This window comes from Rhincodon typus, chromosome 13, assembly GCF_021869965.1.
Source record: "Rhincodon typus isolate 14 chromosome 13, sRhiTyp1.1, whole genome shotgun sequence".
NCBI classification, from domain to species: domain Eukaryota; kingdom Metazoa; phylum Chordata; class Chondrichthyes; order Orectolobiformes; family Rhincodontidae; genus Rhincodon; species Rhincodon typus.
The window spans coordinates 20400136-20427955 of NC_063344.1; the positions used below are offsets into that span (position 1 = coordinate 20400136).

General features: G+C 41.4%; 1 protein-coding gene across 2 annotated transcripts in view; it reads right to left on the bottom strand.

Moving 5' to 3' along the window:
- The window catches only part of abcf3 (ATP-binding cassette, sub-family F (GCN20), member 3), a 93476-nt gene that overhangs the window by 43325 nt on the left and 22331 nt on the right, over nucleotides 1-27820 (bottom strand). The window contains exons 3-7 of one of the 2 annotated variants that reach the window (XM_020510875.2): nucleotides 23091-23167; nucleotides 20791-20846; nucleotides 17208-17305; nucleotides 10374-10496; nucleotides 1035-1301 (exon numbers count right to left, since the gene is read on the bottom strand). In XM_020510875.2, coding sequence (XP_020366464.1) covers nucleotides 1035-1301; nucleotides 10374-10496; nucleotides 17208-17305; nucleotides 20791-20846; nucleotides 23091-23167 — 621 coding nt within the window. The remainder of the gene's footprint in view (nucleotides 1-1034; nucleotides 1302-10373; nucleotides 10497-17207; nucleotides 17306-20790; nucleotides 20847-23090; nucleotides 23168-27820) is intronic. The other variant, XM_048604258.1, reaches the window with a different exon arrangement.

Sequence of the window (27820 nt, forward strand, 5' to 3'; positions counted from 1 at the left end):
CTCTCCACCTATCCTCTCCTCTATCCATCTTCTATCCGCCTCCCACTCTCTCCCTATTTATTTCAGAACCCCCTTCCCCTCCCCCTTTTGTGATGAAGGGTCTGGGCCCGAAACGTCAGCCTTTCTGCTCCTATGATGCTGCTTGGCCTGCTGTGTTCATCCAGCCCTGCACCTTGTTGTCCCTTATTCCTGGAACCATTTTTAAAACTTTTCTGCATCCTAACATCTTCACATCCTTCAAACAAGTGTCATTGCACAAAGCCAGACAATACTTCAGTTGAGACCAAAAATGTCTTTTACACAAGTCTGTCACAATTTTTTGTACTCTACACACTTACAGGGTAAAATTTCATAGTATTTAAAGAAAAACAATCAGATCTTTCATGTCCACCCAAAGATGGCAAATGGGGCTTTGGTTTAATAACTTACCCAAAGGCAGCACCAGCAACAGCAACAGCACAACCCATCACTCTTGAAAAAGAGCTGGAGTGTCAGCCGATAACTTGTCCCCAAGTATTTGAAGCAAGACCCAAATATACAAGTTACAGAGGTACTGCTAGCATTGTACTAAGGAAGGACTTAAGCGTCACAGGTGTCATCTTCTGGATGAGAGAATAAACCAACAGCTACTGCTGCCTGAAAACTGACTGGTGTGTTTCCCAGAACAGGACAGAGATCATAATTCTAAAGTGTTTCAACTGAAGCATGTTGAGCCCAGTCAAGGTACTACAGTATGCAGATTTTCTTTCATAAAGAGGGGGTTTGTTTTAAATTACATGACCAGTAGACAGGTTAAAAATACATGCTGGCCCATCAGACTGACTGCTAACTTACAGGCATGCACGGAGACTTTGAACACAGGGGTAAGAAAAAACTTGAAGAATTCAAGGGGTCAAAACATAGGCTACCAGACTGGACTACAGTGCACTGTCCAATCCCAGTTGGGCTGAACAGAGAGAAACTCAACTGAATCCTTATCAAAATGTTGAGCGTTTGCAGAACCCTGTCATCTTGTGCTGCGGGCCTTTACTTACACCCCACTGTTCAGCTTTGCCGTCAATTCTTTCTCTTTCTGTAGCAGGCTTTCGCGCACTGTGTCACACTCCAGCACACTCTGGAGTGCCTGTGTGTTATCGCCCACCACCTCCTGCTCCACATGCAAGATGCTGATGTGTGATGGGATGCGTAGGCTCCGCGCTGACATCATCTTCAGTAGCGTTGTTTTCCCTAAGCCATTCCGACCAACCAAGCCATAACGCCTGCCATAAGCGAGGTGCAAATCGGCGCCAGTAAGTAAGCTCCTGAAATGTAGATTGTTTGATAAGGTTTTAAATTTAGTATTTTAGTAGGTTCAAATAACTTTGAAAGATGTTAAAATAAGAATTGGATAAATGAAATTGAAGGGAAAATATTTGCAAAAGAGGAATGCAGGATAACTGGATTGCTGGTCATAGATATGACTTAGGCACAAGGGCTAAAGGATCTGTACTCTAAGAATATTTCTCCACTACCCTCTTAAAAACCACTACCCAGTCAGCTTTTTTTTTTATTTATCCTTTCAGGCAATGCACTGCAGATTGCAATTACTTGCTGTTTGAAAGTATTCTTATTTCATTTCATTCTTTTGCCAATTAGCTTTAAATTGTTTTGGTTGCTAACCCCGTTGACAGTGCAAGCTATTTGTTCTGTCAAAGCTCCTTCATTTTGAACACCGTTTAAAAATTACATTGAAGATAATGAACAATTAATCAAATCCACTGTGCCAAATATGGTCTTAACAAAGCTCTTGCTGCAATTCTTCCTTAATCTAATATTCTAGCCCCCTTGCAATAAAGGTCAACAGACATTGTGTCTTCCTTATTGGGTGCATTACTGGCAGGTTAACTTTGTTTCTTGTGCAAGGACACTTTAGTGCCTCCAAACATGATATTAAGTTTCTTCTCATTTAAAGATACTATATTCTTCTGAACAAAGGGAGTATAACATTGTCTCCAAACGTCACACAGCATCTTAGTTTTGAACTGCACTTTTTAAAGTCGGTCAATTCTGAGACAAATCATAGAAATGACAACATCATTTTATTATGGTTAAAACCCAAGAGGTTCCATCTAAAAGCAATACATCTGGGAAAGATTGAAGTTTGCAGTGGAGATATCTAGCAAGAAAAACAACTGAATGCAGCTCCAGCACAAAGTCTCGCAGCACGAGGCCTTACAGCTCACTGCATACAGGAGTCAGAGGCATAAGTATGGGAAACAATTTTGATCCAACTTATCCATGCCGAACAAGTTTCCCAAAACTAAACTAGTCCCACTTGCCTGCATTTGGCCCATATCCCTCTAGAACTTTCCTATTCATGCTCCTATCTAAATGTCTTTTAAATGTTGTATCTGTACCTGTATCTACCACTTCCACTGGCAGTTCATTCCAAATACAAGCCGCTCTCTTGAAAAAAGTTATCCGAGGTCCCTTTTAAATCTTTCTTCTCTCACATTAAAAATATGCTACCTACTTTTGAACTCACCTACCCCAGTGAAAAGACCTTTGCTATTCACCTTATCTATGCCACTCGTGATTTTAACCTTTATGAGGTTACCCCTCAACCTCCTATGCTCCAATGAAGAAAGTCCGAGCCTATCTCAATAACTCATACCTTCCAATCCCAGCAACATCCTGAAAAATCTTTTCAGAACCCTCTCCCCGCTTCATAATATTCCTTCCCATAATGGGGCAACCAGAACTGTACACAGTACTGCAAAAGTAGAACGAAAACAGAAACTGCTGGAAAAGCTCAGCAGGTCTGGCAACATCTGCGAAGAGAAAAATCAGAGTTAACGTTTTGGGTCCGGTGACCCTTCCTCAGAACAGGTCCTGTAGAACCTCAACATGACCTCCCAACTCCTATACTCAGTGGTCTCAGCAATGAAGGCAAGTACTATATGTCTTCTTAACCACCCTGTCCACCTGTGATGCAACTTTCAAAACACTATGTACTTGAAACCAGACGTCTCCCTGTTGGAGAACACTATCCACGGCCCAACTATTAACTGTATAAGACTGTTTTCTAAACAAGATATGTATTTAGCTTATTGTCATGACTTTTCCCCCACTTGGCTCACAATGTCTAAACCGATTTCTAACAATGTATCCCCTGAGGTGCTTTCAGCACATCCTTTCAATGTTTTCTTCATACATCTATAAGTTGTTCCACCCACCTCCCCACACCCCCCATCCCACACCATTGACCCTTGGTTTTCCTCGAAATTAACTAGTTAGACATTCCATGGCCCAAGAACCAGCTGCACTTCGAAAAAAAACTAACTTCTTCCTTAAATTTTTGGTCTCAAATATATCACCTGATTAGTAACACAGTCTAAGGGAACCATTTATCTGAAATTAATAAGCATGGCAGTTCCGTGCTGTATGACAGTGACTCAGAATATGCAATAAATGTTGAAACTGAGACTTTTCAAACTTTAGTCATTATTCAATATGCAATAGCAGTATTTCTGAGCTCTCACTTCTTTTTTTTAATTATTCTTTCTCAGGAACGGAGCTTCGTGGATAGGAGAGGCTTTTAGTGCTCTTCTCCCATTACCCTGTATTGGCTCAATATGAAAATGCCACAGGCACTTCAGGTGGGTGAAAGTAAAACATGTTAGTATGAACATGCAGGAATACAGCCTTAGATCAGGCAAGGACAGCAGGTTACCTTCCCTAAAGATACATCAGGCTACGAATTGAGTGTTAGTAATTTCATGGTCAGGCTTTCTTTGCATAGAATGGATATCAGAGGAACAGGTAATTCATTCCAAGTGAAATATTTTGATGTTGCTGCTCCATGTGAGCCTAGAATTTAAACAGAATCCAAATTCTCCAACTGCCATAGCAGGAACTGAATTAATTTCACCATCGGAAGTGGTACCAGCTGAATTGCTCTTGCACAGTCAGCATAAGAACAAAAGATTTTGATTTATTATTGTCACTGTACTTGCCTAAGTACAGTGAAAACTTTTGTATAGTGTGCAGTACAGGCAGATCATAACATATAAAGACACAAAGATCACAGGGTGATTGAACAGAGTGAGGAATACAAAGTTACGGCTACAAAGAAGGTACACAAAAAGCAAGGTCAACATTAGATTTGAAATTTGAGAGGTCCATTCAGAAGTCTAATAATAGCAGGGAAGCTGTTCTTGAACCTGTTGGTACATGTGTTTAAGCATTTGTGTCTTGTACCTGATGGAAGAGTTGTCAGAGATTATAACTGGGGTAGAGGGGTCTTTGATTATATTGGCTACCTTTCCAATGCACTGAGAAATGTAGATGGAATCAATGGATGGAAGGGTGGCTGGCATAATGGCCTATGCTGTGTTTACAACTTTTTATGGTTTCTTACAATCCTGTGCAGAACAGTTGCAAGCTGTGATGCATCCAGATAGAATGCTTTCTATGGTGCATCTATAAAAGTTCGAGAGAGTCCTTACAGACATGCCAAATTTCCTTAGCCTCCTGCGGAAGAGGCAGCCAAATGACCTCCATTTGTGTTTGTGATCATTCTATGATTCTGGGTCTAACCTGCATTTCATGCTTCAATGCATACTAATTGTTCACACAGCATTCTTATTGCTCATCAATAAGATAACTCCAGTCATGCACTATATGTTAAGTATAGTTCAGATAGTCAGGATCATTTTCCTGAACAGGTTGAGGTAATGGACATTTGGTGAGGACAGCAAGCCCCTCTGGACTACTGTGGTATCCAGCTTTTAGATGTAGGTAAGCCAGCAATCTTTGTTTGAATTTTCTGAGCATGGAAGTTGCAAAGGATATTCTTTGTGTAGCTGCAACTATTGTTACAATAACTATTGTTATTAGTACAGGAACTTCAGGTATAGAGGGATTTAGAAGATTATTAACTCAAACTTACAGTTGGCTCCTTGAAGCTCCATAGTACCCACCTCAGTTGCCATGAAGTCACAACAGTTGGGCATTCCTTGATTAGTCAATGGCTGCATAGATTGGATACTTCCTCGTTAATTATACCTGGAGACTATGCTGCTCTAAGTGGCTGACATTGTATTCATGCACAAAATCTGTGTTAAGTAACCATCTTTCAATCAGTGCAAATGGCTTGAGAAATAATCCTGCTGTACTCATGGCAGTATTTGCTGCAGTTCTGGACTTTGCAATTCCAACTATTTCTCTCACCCTGCCTCTAACTCATTGGCTGGTGTTAATATTCACACTTCTAGTTTATTCCATTTCACATACACCATTTCAGAGGTAATTGGACATCCTGTGGAGCGCACTTCTAATGCAAGGTTTAAAATGCTCCACAGGGCATTTTAACATCTGCAATATCAAATTGGTTGATCAAAAACTAATTAAGCACCTGATGGTACTTCCACTGAACATAATTCTCCTACTGGTCTCAGTGAAGACTTTTGTATAGACATGGAATGCGTTGAATATGCAGATTAGTCCAGGTACTAAGAGATTCCACAAAAGTTCTTTAGCTCCATATACCTCATGTTGCATTATTGAGCAAAGACAAAAAGAAAGATTTACCCAACAGCAGTTCCCGACATAAATGATATAGCAGTAATCCAACAATCCCTGTGCCCTGCCATCAGGTGTGTTCTTTCATAAAAAGCCTGCTACAATGGATTACAGAGATGCAGAACACAGCAAAGCTGCAAACATATGGATACACACAATCAGAAACAATGAGAATTCCCAGGCCTCCTCTTGTCCAAAGCCGACCAAAATTCATTACACAATCCATGGGTGCTACTAAAAGAACAGGAGTTTTATACTGCATATATGATTAACTGCCACACAGCACCACCCTATAGGCAGCTCAGGTCTGTGGACATTGGGTCTGTAGACATTTAATCGATCAGGGGAAGTCACATGACTGGGGTGCCCACACAGGCAGCGTGGTCAAGAGTAGTGAGCAAGCAAATTAATAGTTGCCAGAGGTAGGCTTGCTGTCCAAGTGGATGCCCAATTATCTTGAAGGAAAGGGCAGGGAGATAGCTGAAGTATGTTAATAAGAAATAAACTTGGATTAGAACATGCAGAATCCACGTGGGTGGAGGTAAGAAATAACAAGGGGAAGACAACACTGGTAAGAGTAGTCTATACGTCCTGTAACAGCAATTGTTATGTAGGGCAGCAAATAGATCAGGAGATAATAAGGGCATGTCAAAAAGACGGTACATTAATCATGGGTGACTGTAATCTTTATCTAGATTGGGAAAGGCAGATTGGCAGAGGTGACCTCAAAGGATTCGTACAGTACATCTGGGATAGATTCCCAGAATAATATGTTGTGGATTCAATCAGGGATTAGGGGATTTTGGATCTGGTGATGTGCAATGAGGCAGTTTTAGGTAATGATCAGAGTAGAAAAATCTCATGGAAACAGTGATCATAACATGGTAGAATTCAGAATTCAGTTTGAGGAGGAGTAACTTAGGTCATAAACAACTGCGCTACATTCAAGCATAGGTAATTACAAAGGAATGAAGGCAGAAGTAGCTGCAGTAGACTGGGAAAGGAATTTAGCAGCAATGCTAGTTGACAAACAACATTTAAGAAAACAGATCATGGTTCACAACAACGATATATTCCAGTCAGAAAGGAGGATTCTAGGATGGGGATAAGCCAACCATGGTTAACAAGGGAAATTAAAGATAGTACCAAATTGAAAGCAGAAAACAAAATACTATTAATCTCTGCCACAATGTAAGACAGAGGATTGGTAAAGTTTTTAAATAATCAAAAAGACGATAAACCTTAAGGGTAAACCACAAGAACTTCTTTAAATATGTAAAAAGTAAGAGAGAGGCCCAAATTAACACAGGCCACTTAGAGAATGAGGGTGGAGAAATAATAATGGGAACCTGGAAATGACAGAAGAGATAAATACTTTGCATTAGTCTTAAGAGCAAGAGACACTAATAGCATTTCAAAAATACTAAATAATCAAAGGCAAAAGAGAGGAAAGAAATACAACAATTAATCACTAGAGAAAAAATGCTAGTGAAACTAATGGGGCTAAAGGGTCCTGAATCTGATGGGATGCACTCTACGTAATTAAAAGAAACAGCTACAAAGATAGTGGAGGCACCGGTAGTAATCTTCCAAGAATCCTTAGATTCTGGAAAAGTCCCAGATGATTAGAAACCACCAATGTAGCATTTTTATTTCAAAAGGGAGGAAGACAAAAAAAAAAAAAACAGGTAATTACAAGGCCAATTGGCTTAATATGTGTTAATGTTGCAGTCTATAATAAAAGATGCAAATAGCATAGCATTTAGAACTATAAAGTATTATCAAGCAGTCAGGCATGGCTTCCCAATGGGAAATTTATTAGAATTCTTTGAGTTAAGGAGCAGGATAGATAAACTGAAAGCAGTGGATGTAATATATTTGAATTCTTAGATGGCATTTGATAAGTTGCCTCACTTGTGGTACCTTAAGAGTCCACTATTTTGAAGGAAATATATCAGCATGAATAGACCATTCGCTAACTAATAGAAGATAGAGAACTGGGATGACGGGCATTTTCAGGACAGCAACCTATAACTAATGGAGTGCCACAAGGGTCGGTGCTGGGGACACAATTATTTACAAGAAACAGGAAAGTGAATTTACCACGGTCAAGTTTGCACAAGACAAAAATAGGTGGGAAGGTAATATTAAGGATGACCCAAAAGAGTCTGCAGAGGGATAAAGACAGGTAGAATGGGCAAAAACCTTGACAGACGGAATATAATAATGGGAAAGTGAGAAGTGATACACTTAAGGAACAGGAGGAGCTGAATATTATTTAAATGGTAAAGGATTACAGAAAGCTGTAGCATGGAGGAATTTCAGAGTCCTTGTGCATAAATTTCAAAAAGTTAATCGATAATAGGGGAAACAAACAGGATATTGGCCTTTATTTCCAAGGAAATGGAGTATACAAATGAAGTCTTGCTAAAAGTATGCAATGCACTAGTTGGACCACAGCTGAAATATTGTGAACAGTTTTGGTCTGCTTAAGTGAAGAAAGGTATAGTGGCATTGGAGGCAGGCTAGAGAGGGTTTTACTAGGTTGATCCTCGGTGTGGAGGGAATGTCTTCTGAGGAAAGTTTGAGTACTTTGGGCCTGTACTTACTGAGAGAGGCAACCTTATTAAAACATACAAGATTCTTAGAAGCCTTGACAGATATGGCTATGTTGCATCCCCTTGTGGAAATGCTGTGATTATTTGCATACAGAATACAAATGACAGAAAGAGCAAACACTTAAGCTAGTTGGCATCTATATTCACCACATAATACAGGGGACTTAAGTGTTGTTTCGCCTCAAGGGACAGTACATCCAGATGGCTAAATCTCAGAGTAAATGATTACCTATTTAAGACACAGTTGAGCAAGAATTATTTTGTCTCAGAGGGGGGTAAATCCATGAATTCTTTACCATTAAAGCTTGTAAAAGGTAGATCGTTAGACACATTCAAGGCTGAGATAGACAATTTTTTAATCATTATGTGAATCAAACAACTTTATGGGGAAAAGGCAGAAAAGTTGAGTTGAACATTATCGGAATAACCATGACTTCATTGAATGGCAGAGTAGACTCAACGGCTTGAATAGCTAACTTCTGTTCTTGCATCTTATACTGCAAAGGGAGTTCGAAGAAGGATTTTATGGAGAGACAATATCAAACATAAGACCAAGGATAGACAGACTGCATTGTGGAGCAAATATACCATCTCACTGATTTCCACTTGCTTTCTTAAAAGCATTATTAAAACATTGCTTGCATGTGGCATTGTGAATTTAACATTAATGATATGAATGGTCATTTAGATAGATGGAATGTGAGATTACTAATCCATTTGAAGAGGTGCCCTTTAATTAAGAAATGCTCAAGAACGACTGATCTTTGGACAGCAGAAGTAGAAGCATTGGTGTTGACCATTGTGTCGTTGCTAAATTGTCAGGCTCCTCATCAGGCACCTAGCATTTTGCCAGTATATATACTTTGAAAATTAATAACTGGGAAAAATCATAGTCATTGTCTTTGCTTCCCAGACAAACTTGATGCCCTACCTGCCAACTCCATCCTTCTCCCGAGCAATTGTTCAAAGCTGAACCAAGCTATTTACAAACTTGATCTCACGTTTGACCCCAGGCTGAGCTTTCAAATATTTGTTCATGCCATCATTTCTCCATCTATGACACTGTCTAACTCCCTTTCCCAGTTCATCGGCTGTTGAAAACTTTATCCACGGTTTTGTTACTTGTTGATTGGTCTATCTCAACACACTCCTGGCTGGCCTTCCATATTCCAAGTTTATAACATTATGATGATAATACAGCTTTAAGAGGTGTATTTGGTCCTGGTGTATCTCGGAAAGGTTTTAAGGCAGAGCTACGGAACTGTCTAAGAAAGCTCAAAGTAAACAGTTTGAGGCTTTAGGGCTTTTTTTAAAAAAAAAAATTGGAATGATGGAAGCAGCCTGAACGGATAGGGACAAATTCCTACAAAACCAGGATTTTTTGTTTCAGTAGCAGTTGTTGCTGGGCTCACAGCAGGATTTGGAAGGTGCAGTACATCTCTTCTTGCTACACTCTCCTCTCTTGGTTACACCCAAAAGCTGGGGGTTCCCTTCCAGCTGCTGGAGTTGCATGTGAGACAATCTGTTTTTCTGAGTTTGCCTTTCGCTAAGGCCGTGTTTATAGGATGTTATTATATTGGAACCGTTACCATTGGTAGTAAAATGATCTATTATTCTGTTAGGTTTTCCAATGTGTTACAGCTGATGCCAATTCATTTCTTTACTTCTCTTGTTGGACTTTAACAATACTATATGAATAAAGTGTGTTTTGCTTAACTTTGGGTAGTTTGACCCATCAAATTGCACCTGGAATGCAACATCTTACACTTACCTTTAAAAATAAGAAAAAAGTTAGGGTCAAGGCTATCTTCTTAATATATTTTGAGGGGATTTGGTCTGGTCCATGAAAACATACCTACATTGGTAGTTATCTGTGAAATGCCTTATAATATTGAATGCTCCAGAATAAATACAACTTATGAACTGTTGTTGTACAAGCATGGATGTCCAGAAGAAAAGGAAAATAAAAAAGTCACTATTCCATAAACCGTTGCACAAGGAAAAGATGCCACAGCATCTCAAACAAGGATTATTAGACACAACATCCAAGAACTGCTCAGTAAAACACAAAATCCAGAGTTCACCTTTCACCATTCTGCAAGTCACACAACATTATAATAGTTGAAAAACATGGCCATCACTATCAATTAGAACTAAATACGTTCAGTGCTCAGTAGCAGTGGCAACACTCACCTTTCTCCATACGAGACATCAAAATTCTCAATCTTGATATCATATGACTTGTTCTTTCCTGATGCTTCCAAACGGCTTTCCTTCTTGTTTGATGCTTGGCTGGCTGAGGCTTCCTCAAGAATCCTAGAAAAATATGAAAATGCAACCTTTTAGCCAAAAGCTAAAAGTCAGAAAAGTTAGTACTGGATAAGCATTAATCACTGCATAGTTCACCATTGCCTTCATAACATAAGTAGGATCTCAATGAGAACACTTTTTGGAGTGTTGCGTTGACGCACACATTTCTCAACACTGCCAACTTTTGACCTCACCTATAATCACAAGAGATGTCAACGTGTAGAGCTGGATGAACACAGCAGGCCAGGCAACATCAGAGGAGCAGGAAAGCTGATATTTCAGGTCTGGACCCTTCTTCAGAAATGGGGGAGGGGAAGGGAAGGGGACTCTGGAATAAATAGAGAGATGGGGAGGTGATGATGGAAGGTGGATAGAGGAGCAGAAAGATGGAGAGAAGTAGGACAGGTCAAGGAGGCAGGGATGAAGCCAGTACAGGTGAGTGTAGGTAGGGAGTTGTGATAGGGGTTGGTCAGTTGGGAGGGAGGGGTGGGTAGGTGGGAAGGAAGATGGGCAGGTCAAGGAGGCGGGGATGAGGCTAGTAGTTAGGAAGTGGGGGTGGGAGGAGCGGATAGGTGGGAGAAAAGACGGACAGGAGAGATTTTGAAGTCCACATTGAGACCATTGGGCTGCAGGGTTCCCAAGTGAAATATGAGGTGCCGTTCCTGCAGCCTTCGGGTGGCATTGTTGTGGCACTGGAGGCGGCCCAGGATGGACATGTTGTCCAAGGAGTGGGAGGGCGAGGTGAAGTGGTTCGCGACTGGGAGGTGCAGTCGTTGGTCACAAACCAGTGTAGGTGTTCCACAAAGCTGTCTCCAAGCCTCTGCTTGCTTTCCCCGATGTATAGGAGGCCACATCGGGAATCCACAACAATGCCACCCGAAGGGAGGAACAGCACCTTGGTATTTCGCTTGGGAACCCTGCAGCCCAATGGTCTCAATATGGGCTTCACAAGCTTCAAAATCTCCCAACCCTGACCACATCCCAAGGCCAGCCCAGCTCGTTTATTTCAGAGTCCCCTTCCCCTCCCACATTTCTGAAGGCGGCTCCAGACCCGAAACGTCAGCTTTCCAGCTCCTCTGATGCTGCCTGGCCTGCTGTGTTCATCCAGCTCTACACCTGGATTATCTCAGACTCCAGCATCAGCAGTTCCTACTGTCACTAGAGATGTGGTTGAATGGCCCTGTCAATTGTTCTAGACAATAGAAGATGTCCTTACAATCGAAGATGCACAGATGTCCACCGTTTTCTTATTACTAACAATGAGACTATCATAACCCTATAATACGCATATTCTTTTATCTTCGTAATTAAATGGTTATCAAACATCACTAAATGGTATAGTTAATTGAGCATTAAACACAACTTGTGGCCAATGCACGTTTCAGTAGCTGTGTGAATAATTTTCTCCCAATCTTTGTCTTTCTTTAAATGCTTATTCAGAGATTATGATTTTACGACAAGCCTTCGCATTGCTACCATATGCTCCTTTGCGCACACTTCAGTGTTAGAATTTTCTCCTTCTGAAAATAAAAATCACAAAAGGCCCTTTTTACTACCAACCCATCCTGAAACTCTGACATTCTTTACACTTTGGTTCCCTGCCTGGTCTGCACCATCCCCTCAACTCTCTGTTCAAATCTCACTAATTCAGCTTCCACTCTACCAAGAACTCCAAAAAGACATGGGTGACATTGACTGTCACCATGATGCATTACCCTCCTTTGTCATCTACACAACCGTTGATATGGCTGTCCACACCATACTCCTTTGGTCCCCACCCTCCCTTGTCCAGCTCCACATGACGGCCTTGCTTGGTATCACACTTATAAACATCAAACATGTCAAACAAACAATAACTGTTCTTTCTCCAAAGATCCATGTTTCACACTGACATCGAGTAAGCCTCCATAGTTAGGGCAACAGGTACATTAACAATCAACATCAACATCCACATCCACCTCCTTTGTGCCTGTGCTGTCAGGCTGTTTGTTCCAGATTACATGGTTACCTTGTCTGGAGATGCTCTCTCTCAAGCTGACTTGTAGTTAATCGCTTAAATTGTTGGTGCGGCCTATGTTTATTTTATCCTACCTGATAGTAGAGAATGTGTATGCTCATTATCGTATCAAGTTTGTCTGTTCCATTTCTGAACAACATTATGTCAGCACCTATTGTGCATATGAAATCACACAATTTGGTTTATGGAACTGGGAATGACTATTCGTGCTGACCATGAGAAAAAAATCTGGCAAAACGCTAAAGTCAAACAGTGCAGACTGTTGGATTTGGATTACATGGTTTGTACCACATCATACAATGCATTCAAACAGTCAGTCAAAAGGGGTATTAGATATTCATTTCCAGTTATTAGTGAGGAAGAGAGATCAGTAACACATTTACTGCACTGGCTTTTCATCTCAGAGATCTGCGATTGATTCCAGCTCGGATTAATGGTATAAATATCCTATGTTGGACAGTTCAAAGAACCAGCAGCTTGGGCAAGTAGAAATAATTTACAAATTTGGCACCATGAATAACCGACAATCTGCTCTTTTAAAATAAAGAGCTTGACCACAACATAAAAAGAAAACATCAACATTGTACAGCAGGAATTTATTTCTAATTTCTCTTGCAAGAAAGTTCTGAAAGTGTCAGTGCAGAAGCCACTTCAAAGCACACAGCTCCAGAAGAAACCACACTTCAAAGGAGTCTTTGAAGTTAATCCATTAACCTGACGCAATTTGATGATTTTTAGGGCAGAAAGTTGTTGGAGGTCCATGCAAGAAGAAAATTAGACAATGTGTGACAAGACTGTACATTTTTAGCATTCAGATCTTTGAGATATTTTCATTTTATTTGAATTACCTGAAAATAAAGTAACATCTTCAGATAGTGTTAAGCAACAACACACAACATTCAGGCGTTCAAAGCAAATGCAACCATATTTCTATCCATTTTGATGACCAATGGAAGCAATGGAACTTCGCCTAGGCAAAGTGACCTTCCATAGATGAACGAGTGTCAGCAAAGGAGAACACCATACCTTAGAAGCCCATGAATCAGCTCAGAGCATTCCAGGTCCTTACCCATGCCCAATTCACATGTCCCTGACTCCTCTCTGGAAATAGTAGAGGGAAACTGCTTGCCAACAACAGTGGCAATGGGAAGCGGACACAACACAAACAAAAGTTCCACTGGGTGATTTCAAAAGGGTAAAACATGTGCTTAGCGGAGTTGAAAAAGGTAGTAGTTTATTTACATTTGATAAGAAAATAAATATTTGAAAAATGGCTCTGGACTCTATGTACTGTACTTCCTCACACTAATACACCGGTATTATTCTGACAGATGAAAAGCACAAATAAGTCATCTCCTCTTTTAGCTAAAAGCAATGCCAGTCTCCTGTCACAACAAGACTGAAATCACTTGCTTAACTTTGAGAACTGGGACTCGACAGGTCCTCTAACATTCATGAGCTAGAATCAATACAGCAAAACAAATGAGGTCTGTAATAATGCTCCATTTTATAGAGATAGCAAAAACTGCAGTTGTTGGAGTCACAGTTGACACAGTGTGGAGCTGGAAGAATACAGCAGGTCAGGCAGCAGAGGAGCAGGAAAGTTTACATTTTCGGTAGGGACATTTCAGAAGAAGCCTGCTGTGTTCTTCCAGCTCCATACTGTGTTAGCTCCATTTTATAATTTGTTTTCAATAGTTCAGTGTTGCATTAGAGGGGTAAATGGAGATAAATGTAACACAGTGGAAGAACGTTGCAAGGCATGATTGGTTCAGATGTAACAGTTACTCAGACCTATTCAACCACGTGGATTAATTACAATCACAGCACATTAACAACTCCTCGCAGGAAGAAGCATTCAAATGTATTGGCCATGTGATTCTACACAGGAGCAACCCAACTACCTTCTGCCCATTTCCTCAGAGCCGGGAACCACAGAACTGAAAACCAGTTAACCTGACATCTGTTGTGATACAATTTGTGAAGTCTATAATTAGAGTGACTGAAAGCTTTGAAAATCTTCAGCTCAGACAGCCACACTCATCGGTAATGGATAAGTTGCATCTGATAAATTTCAATGAACCTTTTGAATCTGTTACCAAAGGAAAGGCCTGTGGATTTATTTATATGGACTCCAAGAGTTCATTGGGTTAAGTCCCTCATGAGAGACCATTAGATAAAACTGAAGTTCATTAAAAGCAAATTATGAATTTATTTCCAAGAATAAAACTATAGGGATAAATTAATAGATTTAGTGAAAGGGTAAAACTATGGAAAACGGATTTCAATGCAGGCAAATTTGAGGTAATATGTTGTGGAGCTGGAGGAACACAGTAGGTCAGGTAGCATCAGAGCAGCAGGAAAGTCGACGTTTCAGGTAAGGGTGTAAACCTGAAATGTCGACTATTCTGCTGCTGTGATGCTGCCGGACCTGCTGTGTTTCTCCAGCTCCACACTATTGACTCTGATTCCAGCATCTGCAGTTCTTGCTATCTCCAAATTTCAGGTAATTCATTTAAGCCTAGAAAGGACAGAACAAGATGGTTTCTAAATGGAGCCAAGCTAGAAACTATGGCAGAAAACATGTCAAATACGTGAATTCGACATATAGAAAGGCAAGGGCAGCAAATGTATGGCAACATCACCACTTGCATGTTTCCCTCCAAGCAACTTTAAAAAAAAACTGAAAGCCTTCAAAATGTCTGGGAAAAGTCAATCACAGATGGCCAGAGAAAGGTCTGCTCATGCATGGGGGACAATCTAGGAAGAATTGCTCGCTGTCATACTACTCCAATTACAGGTTTCCTCTCTATCATTGGTCCTCAGAATGCAGAATCCATGGCTGAAGGAGCATCACAACAGTAGAGAGGAAACCCCTCCCCAGTGACCTGTGGTGAAGTGGAACACAGAACAGGACAGCAGCAGCCCTGTAGGTTAAAGGCTCTAATTTTTAATTTTCTGTAATTTTTTAATCATGGACTTAAGTGAGAAATAGTCTGTTAACAACCAAGAATTGTGGAAGGGATTACAAACAGGTTACCAACACTCATCAAAAGTGCTGTTTACACTACTGTTCGTTGAAGCAAGGAAGGGTTACTGGGATAAGCTGGAGCTGGGGACCGCATTAAGTGAGATCTGGGCAGCAATATATAGTTTACTGGTTGTGGAATGGTGTCCAAGCGTTGATGCTAAATGCCTTCTGTCTACCAACAACTACGCGATTGCCTGCATTGAATTCAGATAACTGAACAGCTTAATGGTGATAAGCAGAAAACTTCAGACATCTGAAAAGGGAGGTGCTGTCTTTTCTCTGTAGTTTTAAAAAAAATTCTAAAGCCTGAAGAAAGCCAGTTTATTTTCCCTCACCAGTTACTGTAAGATATGGCTTTTAATCAAAAAGTCAGAGTTTAAAAGTTGTGAACCAGTTGGTGGCAAGCCAAAGGGATCAATCTTATCAAACCCAGTGGTCAGTGACCAATGAGCTGCCTTCCCAGTTTTATCATCCACCCAAAACACCAAATTTTCTTTGTGTTTGCCTGTTTGTATGCATTTGTAGGGGGAGTTTAGAGTTTTAACTGAGTCAAATATCAGAAATTGCTGGAAAAACTCAGCAGGTCCGACAACATCAGTGGAGAGAAAGCAGAATTAATGTTTGGGTCCAGTGATCATTCTTCAGAAGTATTAGAGTAGTTGTTAACTAGTAGGGTGTTATATTGACAGTTCTTTAACCGTAGCTAGGATCTTTTTATTTGTGATAAATAGCAACTCTTGTGAACTGCAGAAATTTGGTCTGTGATTTCTGTAAACCTGGGTCTAAAAAGGCAGATAACTTGAGGAATTTTGCAAACTAAGAAAATCTTTAGTTTTGTGATGACTCCAGAAATAGTGCAGCTTGATTTTCTGCAAGCATACCCAGCACTAGATGACAGTGCACAGACAGTAATGTGGGAAAGCGCAGCTGAGCTCAGACAGCAGTCTAGGGATGTGTTCAGTGCACCGTGAGCCATCCAGGGTTGAGGACTAATTAACGATTTCATAGCAAAGGTGTCAACAGATGGTAGCGACCATAATATGATGCATTTTAAATTCAGCTCAAGATGGATGGATGGCGATGAGTTTAACTGACAGTCACCATGCCTCAAGCAGCTTCTGAAACTGAGAAGGCAGGGCCTTCATGGTGACCTCAGCCAGTATGGGAATTCAACCAAGCTGTTCATGTCACTCCACAATGTCAAGCATCCAACCAGGCAACTGATTTACTGAACGTGAAAAACTGGAGCTCCATTCCCAAAAAGCAAAGAACCGTGGATCAAATCAAACTTTCAAAACAGAGCACTGGATTTTTGTTAGCTAAAGGTGTCAGACACTAACAAAAAACAGGTAGAAGGAACTGAGATACAAACAAGCCATGATCTAATCAAATGACTGAATAAACCAGAGGGACTGATTGGCCTCCACTCATTCCGATGTTCTCGACACAATAGCCAGGCAGGGTTTTAGGTGCAAACCCTTCTTTAGGGCTGGAAAGTAATATATATTGACAGCATTTAATAAGTAAGATAGAGATATCCTTTGCAAGGTTGAACAACTTGAGCTTATTAACATTGTTTTCACATTCCACATACTCCAACAAAGACACTGAATTCTCAGAGCAAAGCTCAGTTCTGTACACATTCCAGTTCCGCAGTTCCAGTACTTACAATGGATTTGCGGTCTTCTGCGAGTTCTTCTCCGTCCTCTTTTCTTGCTTTGCTTTTAGCCGCGCTTCAGCTTTCTCCAGTTTCTTAGCATCTACCGTCTGAAATTACATGACATTAAAGCAAAAGAAAATAAAATTCTTATTTTGCATTTAGATATTCTAAGTTATATTACCACCGAAACTGGGATGATCTGAATACTTAGAGTCCAAGACATAACAAATCAATAAATTTCAACACTAATATCTTCATTGGCATTTTTCATCAGACGAAACAGTGAGACGAGCGAGCAAGCAAGAATCTTGGCTGTTTTCTTTCCTCCCTAAATCTGGGTACTGAACTGAAGCTATTAATTGGGATTCAATAACTCAGCACAGGCATTTATCTAGATAATACTAGGATTCTGTTTGAAGGATTGGTTCCAGGATACTGTGTTGTTTTTGCTATGAAATAAGAAAAATTAGGGGCATTCGGTGATGGGCTGCAAAGTCAGGCTGACAGAGACATGATGCAGTCAGAGTTGTAACAGTCAGTCAATGGAAAGGATTAACTTTTCATTGCAAGAAAGGCAGGTAAAAAAACTCATTTTGAAGCCAGTACTTAATGCAATTATTACATTAAGTTCATAGTATAGACAGAACAGAAATGCCATTAGGACATTGGTCTTTCTTGATGTTTATAACACACAAGTCTCCTGTCATCTAGTGCTTTAATTAAGCACAGGATTGAAGACTGCGACTTCCTACTTAGTAAGCTACAAGTTTCCCAGGAACAATTCCTGAATAGTCTGGAATTGAAGAGTCATCCTCTAGATTGCTGTTAGCAATCCGGGAACAAATTATCATTGGGATGATTAAAGAAAAGCAGTACGCATTATGTTTAATTTTCTTTGAACATTTTTGTCTATTAGCTGTAAAACATGCAGATTGCTGTTTTACCAGGAGGGGCTGTTTGAGACAGGAGATAATCATCCAGGAATACATCAAACCAGAAGTGACAAACCCCATCACTCATTGCGGATGCTGTAAATCAGGGAATCTGTGGAAGGGTCACCGGACCTGAAACCTTAACTCTGATTTTTCTTCAGAGATGCTGCTAGACCTGCTAAGCTTTTCAAGCAACTTCTGTTTTTGTCCTATTGCTCAGTACTTTCTTTTTCCAGTTTTGAAATAGCTGGGGTGGAAGTGTGTGGAGAGTAACTGAATCACTTAAATTTCAAAAGCAATTTCTTATGCTAATATTTCTGAATTGTCACCTTAGCTCAGTTGGTAGCAATCTCATCTATGGACGATGAGATTTGGGGGTAAGTCCCACTCTCAAGACTTGCACATATTATTCCAGCTGACACTTCAGCACAACATTGAGGAAACATTAGCAGTGCCATCTTTTGGGTTTGCTGTAAAAGCTTAGGCAAATGCAAAAAAATTTGACAGCACTATTTCAATAGCATCAGGGTCCCAGAGACTCTCCAGAGTATTCACCAATACCAAAACGAGATGGTCCAATGTAATATCTGAAAGCTGTTTATAGGAGCTTTGTGCGTATTTGTACTTTAACACTGACTAGACTTTAAAAGCACTTCATTGGGCAAAAAGCACTATGTCCTCGGATCACAAAAGATATTAAAAGAAATGCAAGGACTCTGGTGCTTTCCACAACATCAATATGACAAACTTCTGTTTTATCAAATTCAAACTGTTACAGTTGTACAGCAAAATGAGAGATTAGGTAGTTGGTCCATGATTAGATGTATTGAAATGGAGAACAGAATTAATTTTCAGTCAGTAAAGTTACACATTAAGCCATTGGGGAATTTTAATGAATGCCTTCTATTTTAGCAGTTTGTCTACAGTGTAAGAGAAGTGCCTCAATGAACAAGCAATTATCACAATACAAACTCAAACAAAGAAATGATAAGTGTCAGCAATTAAATGCTCCATGTTGTCTGAGAGAAGTCTGAAGCAATTATGCTACTGTTACACAATTTCCTCAAGTGCCAGCTTGGCCCAAAAGTACCACTGGCTTATGTTTCAAGTGCCTATGTAGACATTTTAGTGCATAGTTTACGTAGAAATCTCAGTTAAAGTTGATTAAGATGAGAGAGCGCTGCACCATCAGACATGACATCTGCTTAATGATCTTTGAAACCAAAGTCCTGCCAAGTAAAATAATATAATCAGAATGAGTAGCAGACTAGAACCTCTTGCTTCTCTATCTCAATCAAATCCACTGAAAATAAAGATTGGGCTAATTATTAGTGCTGTTTGGGATATCTTATATGCAAAAATTAGCCATGGAACAATACTGACAGTGCTCAAAAGCGAATTCACTAGCTGAAAAGCACTTTGGTATGTCCTGAGAATGTAAAAGGAGTCAAGTGGTGTCTAGAGCCTACAAGGTAAGTTGGAGAAGTGTGCTCCACAGGCCAAAAGACTAAGTCAACTGAGAAAATGCAATTCATAGTTTGGATGAGTTTCTCACTACCCACTTCTCTCTCTCTAATTTACTTTTCTTCGATAGAATCACAGAAGACGATCGTAACGATAGTTGTTGTTCATTGGGCTTGTGCTGACTCTATGGAAGAACTCTCCAATTAGTCTCACTCCACTGCACTTTCCCCACAGCCCAGTCAATTTCCAAATCCCCTTTGAAAGTCACCAACCTCCAGATCCCAACAACCTGATTATTTGCCAAATATCTTTTCCTCACATTTGCCAATAACTTGAATTTTGCCCTTCAACCATTAGAAATAGTTGCTATACATCAAGACCATTCATGATTTTGAACATGTCCTCAAATACCTGCTTAATGCTCCTTGCTCTAAGGGGAATAATGTTCAGGGGAACTCCTGGTCTGGAGTACATGAGATTCCAGACCCCCAGCAATGTCATTAACTCTTAACTGTCCTCTGAAATTCTAAGTAAGCTGTTCAGTTCAAGGACAATTTGGGATGAGCAACAAATGCCAGTGTTCCCACATCCCACAAAAGAACAAAAAGCACAATTTCCTTGCTTTTGCAATCTATGAACCTGTTAAAGTCAAGTTCGCAGTAATAGTCAACTCATCCTGCCACCTTCAAAGACTTACTACACATATTTCCCCAGAGGTCTTTATTCCTGGGACAGTACTCCCAAGTTTCATGTTCTATGTGCTCATTTTTCCAATGTATCAGTTAACATTTCTCGGTGTTAAACTTCAATTGATAATTTCATTTTGCTGAAATGGTCAGACAGTGTGTGAATAAAATCTGTTACTCTCCTTGTCAATGATCTGAAGAACAGTCACTGGACTCAAAGTTAGCTCTGCCTTCTCTTGACAGATGCTACAAGACCTGCTGAGTTTCTCCGGCAATTTCTTTTCCAGGTCAATGCTACAAGATCTATCAGTGGTTCTAATAATATTTCTTGACAATGTACATTACATACTCTGCATTCACAGATTAACTTCACAAACATTTTGACTGTTGGCTTCAGAGCTTAGAATGTAAGAACTTTGGCTTTTCTGTGATCAATTTCAAAGGTAGAAATCTACTTAAGATGTATTGCCTCAGAGAAAGTAGTCTACTCTGAAAAATAGCTTCACTCACCGTGCCTAAATCCCTTCTCATCATCCAGATTCCTTTGACATCTTCAGTCTTGTGGTCTGCACCCAGCATACATTTAAAAAGAGAAAAAAAAACAGAATCCATTCTTTTCCTATAAATGCATCACATACATTGTAAAGGTCAACATAGCGCAACTTCAACACTGATCTGCTACTGGCTAAGCTCATTTGGGTAAAAGTACACTTTGGCAAGCAGTCAGACAACTTCGGCTATTGGGGTGGGGTAGCACAACTGGCTTCAATGCAATCAAACACCCATTTCCTATTTTCTGCACGATAAGCCTCCACTCAGCTGTAGAAACAACAGCCACAGATTTAGAATGTGCACGTAAACACAAAATGGAGTAAGTTTGGTCAGCTACGACCAAATTGACACGTGGGAATACAACAAAATCACAATCAAAGTGTGCCTTAAAAATGGGAGCTTAATAAAGGTTGCAAAGAATTCAAAAAACCCAAGTCTTTGAGAGTGTGCTGGGCTGGGCAGTACTGAGCATGGAGGATATATAATGAAGAAAAGATTGGACATTGTTAATGGACAAAGAGAGAATCTATTTTGTTTGATAAGGTTTGTTTGAATAGGGTATACCAACAAAAACTGTTTTCACTTGTGATGGTATAAGACTGGAGACAAAAATTTGGAGTTTTAGATAAGAAATGCAGAAGGAATACATGGAAGTTTTTTTTTAAAAATGTGGGAAGTGGGTATGACTCAGAACTTGCTGCCCTCCAGGGTAAAGAAAGCAGAGGGAATCAATGATTTTGGAAGGTCAATAAATGGGCTTGCAGGTCTACAGGGATCAAGTGAATAGTAGGACAGACTTTGTTTATTCACTTGGATGTGGGTGTTGCTGGCTGGGCCAGCATTTATAGCCCACCCCTCATTGTCCTTAAGAAGGCAGTAATGAACTGCCTTCTTGAACTGCTGCAGTCCATGTGCCATACTACGGCCAAAATGCTGCTAGGGATGCAATTCCAGGATTTCAACCCAGTGACAATGAAGGAATGGCAACATATTTCAAAGTCAGGGTGACGGGTGTCTTGAAAGGGAACTTGCAGTGATGTTCCCACATATCTGTTGCCCTTTTTTGCCTTCATTCGTTCATTCACGGATGTGGGTGTCATTGTCTAGGCAATATTTATTCTCCATCCCCAAGTGTTCAAAGTCAACCACATTGCTGTGGGAGTGAAGCCACATGTAGGCCAGACCAGTTAAAGATGATTTGCTCTACAGGAAGCTGGCATGGATTTGATGGACTGAAAGACTAATATTCAATCATGGTGTGTCTTATTATTGTCCATCTTTAAATGCTCGAGAAGTAGCAGCATGCTGCCTTTTCGAACCACTACAGTTCTTGGGTGTAGGTATACTCAAAATACTACTAGAAAGGGAGTCCAGGATTTGGACCTAGTAATAGGTTTAAAGTTCCAGGTCAGGATGGTGTTTGGCTTGAAAGGGAACTTGCAGGTGGTGGCACTTCTATTCATTTGCTGCTCTTCTCCTTCTCATTGTGGAGGTCCAGGTTTTATAAAGTGCTGTTAAAGAACCTTGTCTAGGCTCCTGCAGTGCATCTTATAAATTGTACATCCTCATGCCACTGCATCTATGAAGGGAGTGAATGTGGAAGACAGGGGAGTGGGGTACCAATCAAGTGGGTGCTTTGCCTTGTATAGTGTTGAACTGGAGTACTGTTTGATTTGCATACAAAAGAGCGAGCAGATACTCATGAGGTGTTCCATGCAGATGGTGGCAGGCTTTAAGAGGACAGGAGTGCAGTTATTCTCTGCACATCATCTAGACCTCCTTCTCTGCCGCAAATCACTCTAAATGGTTCTGAATGGTGTCAAACCTAAAATCACTGAAATTCATCAAATCTTGTGTTTTTAAACAAAGCAGAGTGAGGGGTATGCGATCAGTTAACAAACCTTTTTTCCTTAAAGTACATCCCGAAAACCCCAGTTTCTTAGTTTAACTGTGCAGTTCCGAAAGCGGTGTCGATCTATACAGACTGCACAAATCCTGAGTTCAATCCCCTTTCTATGCAATGAATGAAATGCAGCCTAAGCAGTGGTAGAGATCTTCAATCTGGCAGCAGTACTCTTTGAACCACACTTTAACAAACGTCAAGTCGAGATTTCAGGAAAGGAGTAACCCCAGCGAAGGACATAACATTCAGGGGTAATGGAAGAAAATAAATAAATAAGTGGGTAATATAAAATTCTGACTCGAGTAATAAGTTCCACAATGCACATGATATTACAGGACTCAAACAAATTGCTCACCAGCATGTCCAGTCATTTGCGAGAGCTGTATAGGAGCTTTCAACAGCACATTTGATTTTGATGAGTTGGATGTATTGCTGCCAAGTAAAAGCAAAGAGTTATGTTAGCATTGAGTCTTGGTGACACAAAAGTAACATGCCACTGGTCCCAACCATTAACGTGCAGAGATGCTGGATTTTGAACATTTATAACAGTAAATCATTACATTTACACAATTATAAAAATGTCATCGCAGAAATTTGACAAAGTTGCAATGTTGCACATAGAAGTTCCTTTTATTAATGAGGCACATTTTCTATGAATCACATCTTCACCCATTATAGAATCAATAATCAATGGGTTCTGAGGCAGGGTCACCAGACCCAAAACGTTAACTGTTTTTTTCTTCACAGATGCTGCCAGACTTGCTGAGCTTTTCCAGCAACTTTGTTTTTGTTCCTAATTTACAGCATCCACAGTTCTGTTTTTTTAATTACAAAATTAATGAATCTTTGACTTTAGCCCACGATCCCTCCAGTTATGAGGCTGAACTGCACTAATTCTCTCTCTCTCTATTGAGAAATGTTGTTACGGTGGCATTACTGGTGCAAAGGATTAATATTATTTTACCAACAACTTAATGTTTGCACAAATTGAGGCATTCTGTTCAGCTTCTACAAATTGATGCACCTCCGGTCTCTGCTCACCACCTCATACTTACTTACAACAGATGAATAGAGCATTCTGTCCTCTGATGTTTGCATTCCACACAAGATTCCTCCCATTCTGCTTACTTTCTTCCCCCCACTGTCCCCATTTCAATATTTCCTTCTCCCTCCTATGCTGAAAAATGCATCAAATCTCTGATTTAAACAGACCTGTGGCAGAAAATTAATAAAGAAATGGGTAATATAAAAGACTGACTCAAACAATAAAGTTCCACAATGCACAATCTACATAAAAGACAAAATCCTCCTAAATCCTCTACCTGACCTCTTAGTGGCTCTTTTGTGTTTATGCCCTCTTGTACTGGGCTCATTCACAAGTGGGTGTGGCTGCAGATGAGGAGGGATAATAGTAATAGTTAGACGATAAATAGTTAAACATCAACTGGCAAAACATTGATGTTAGTGAGGAATTTTTAACAGTCCAGGTTGACAGGATGGTCAAATGTACGGTAGATGGCGTTCTCATAACAGATGTGCAGAATGATAGGGAGGATGATCGTTAAGAGGTAACTCAATAAGGCTACTAGCCTAATTCTGCTCCTGTATCTTATTGTCTTAAAAGAAGTCCCAAGATGAGAGATAGTGAGAACTGTAGATGTTGGAGTCAGAGATAACACAGTATGGAGCTGGAGGAAGACAGTAGGCCAAGAAGCAGAGGAGCAGGAAAGTTGACATTGCAGGTCGGGACTCTTCTTCAGAAATGGAGAGGGGGAAGGGAGCTCAGAAATAAAGAGAGAGAGGAGGGGTGGGGCAGGGGAAAGTAGGTGGGATGGTGATGGGTGAGTGCAGATAGGCAGTGGTGGAGATTGATCAGTGATGTGGGAACGGCTGATAGGTGGGAGTGAAAATGGACAAGTTGCATCAGGTCAAGGAGGCAGGGATGAGAGGGAGGGTTGGGGATGAGGCGGGAAGATTTTGAAACTGGTAAAATCCATATTTAGGCAATTGGGGGAAAAAGGCTCCCAAAGCAGAATATGAGGTGCTGCTCCTCCAGTTTGCAGGTGGCGTCATTGTGATACTGGAGGTGGCCCAGGATGGGGGTGGGGGGGGAAGGGGGCGGAGTGGTGGGGGGGGAGGGGGGCGGAGGAGGAGTTGGGGGGAGGTGTTGAAATGGTTCATGACTAAAAGCCCTCCGCTTCTTCCTCTCCCGCAGGCCCAACCAGTCCCCCTCCACCGACACCCTCATCCGCTTAACAGAACTCAGCTTCATTGAACTCCTCCCACTTCCTACAGACTAAAGGGGTGGCCACGGGAACCCGCATGGGTCCCAGCTATGCCTGCCTCTTCGTAGGTTACGTGGAACAGTCCCTCTTCTGCTGCCACACTGGCACTATCCCCCACCTCTTGGTCTGCTACATCGATGATTGTATCAGCGTTGCCTTGTGCTCCCACAAGGTGCTTCAACAATTCATTAACTTTACTAACACCTTTCACCCCAACCTTAAATTCACCTGGACCATCTCCAATACCTCCCTCTCCTTCCTGGACCCCTGTGTCTCCATCTCTGATGACCGCCTTGAAACCGATATCTATTTCAAGCCCACCAACTCCCACAGGTACCTAGACTACACCGCCTCTCACCCACCTTCCTGCAAGGATATGATCCCCTACTCCGCCGCATCTGCTCCCAAGATGGGGCATTCTACTCCCGAACATTCCTGATGTCCTCCTATTTCAAGGACTGCAACTTCCCCCCTTCGGCTGTCGAAAATGCTCTCCACTGCATCTCTTGCATTTCCCATACCTCTGCCCTCACATCCCCTGCCCCCAACAAAAACAAAGACAGAACCCCACCTCGTCCTCACATATCACCCCAGCAACCTCCATATCCAACATATCATTCTCCGCCACCTACAATCCGACCCCACAACCAAAGATACATTTCCCTCCCCACCCCTAACCACCTTTCGTAGGGACTGCTCTCTCCACGACTCCCTCATTCCTGCAACTGCAGGAAGTGCTACACCTGCCCCTACACCTCTCCCTTCACCTCCATTCAAGGCACCAAGCAAACTTTCCACATTAGACAGAGGCTCACCTGCACATCCATCAACGTGGTCTATTGCATCCACTGCTCCCGATGTGGCCTCCTCTATATCAGTTAGACCAAGCAGAGGCTCGGAGACCACTTTGTAGAGCGCCTGCGCTCTGTTCGCAACAAATGACAACACCTTCCAGTCGCAAACCATTTCAGCTCCCCCTCCTACTCCCTGGGTGGTGTGTCCATCCTGGGCCTCCTCCAGTGTCACAATGGCACCACCCACAAACTGAAGGAGCAGCACCTCATATTCCGCCTTGGCAGCCTACAGCCCAATGGCCTAGATGTGGATTTTACCAGTTTCAAAATCTCCCCACCTCATCCCATGACCAACCCTCCCTTTCATCCCCACCTCCTTGGCTTGACACAACCTGTCCATCTTCTCAGAGATAGCAGGAACTGCAGATGCTGGAGAATCTGAGATAACAAGGTGTAGAGCTGGATGAACACAGCAGGCCAAGCAGCATCAGAGGAGCAGGAAGGCTTCCTGCTCCTCTGATGCTGCTTGGCCTGTTCTGTCCATCTTCTCTCCCACCTATTCCACCCTTCCCACCACTTCCTACCTGCATTCACCCATCACCATCCCACCTACCTTCCCCAGCCTCACCCCTCCCCATTTCTGAAGACGGGCCCCGAAACATCAACTTTCCTGCTCCTCTGATGCTGTCTGGCCTACTGTCTTCCTCCAGCTCCACACTGTTATCCCAAGATGACAGGTTTTGATAAGAGAGATACGGCAGGTTGTTCAATAACGGGACATAAATTTAAAATTGCTGGCAATGGTTTAGAACGGAAGAAAGAAGAAATTCTTTCAGCGTTGTCAGGATCTGAAATGAAATTGGTATAAGCTGATTTCATAAATTTTAAAAAGGGATTTGTAGAGGTACTTGAGGAGGAGGAAAAATGGGGAAGTGGGACTAAATACAACTACCCTTTCAAAAGGAGCAACACAGAAACAATGGGCTTAACAGCCTCATGGCGTATATGAAGTACCAATAATTCTGAGAGGTGGAATCAGTTTCTCCACAGCCACCTCAGTGAACCTCCCATAATCTAAGTGGCCACAAGCAAATCTCCTCCTGGGCCTTCACTTTAATGGCAAAAACATTTCCCATTTCTAGGAGGTAGTGGCTCAGTGGTAACTTCACAGAACTAGATCCAGAGACCTCAACTAATGCTTTAGGGAAATGGGTTTAAATCCCACCGCAGCAGATGGTGAAATTTGAATACAATAAAATCAGGAATTGAAAGCCAACTTAACGGCGAGTAAGTAACCACGGTGAATAGAGTTTTAACATCAATGCCCTTTCAGGAGGAAGTCAGCCATCTTTATTTCATCCAGCCGTCAAGGGACTCCTGATGCAAAGCAATGAGGCTGACTCTTAACTGTCTCCTGGGGAGTTAGGGATGGTCAATAAATGCTGGCTTAGCCTTCGATGCCCACACCCAGTGAATGAATTTAAAAAAAAAACAAAAACGTGCAGCCCAATATCCCAGTAAGGAACTCGAGGAGCTGCAAACCTTTCGTATACTGTTGCCCCCACCCCCATAGTGCAAAGACTAAAGTGCAATATCAGCCCATATCCCAGACTCTCTGCCAGCCAAACACTACCTCACACATTAGAATCTTGTGGCTAGAAATTAAACATGCTCCCTGCTCATATCATTCAACTATACGTCACCAAGAGGAATCTCAAACTCTCATCCACACCATCCACTCCCACTCGGTCTCAGTGCCCCAAAAAACAGTTAAGCACTCTACTTTGTCAATTTAAATTCCTCCACAAGCCTCTGATTCCTGTTCACGTCTTCCGATTTCCCAGCACCAACCTGCCTCATTTTTTCCTTCTGCTCAATCCTTCAACAGTGGTTTCTTCTTTCAGCCAGCCTACAGCACCACCTACTAGTCTGCCCAATCTCTCTGCCTCACCTGCGACTACCTTTCTTACGATGGATTTCACTGAATCTCCAATTTCATTCTTTAC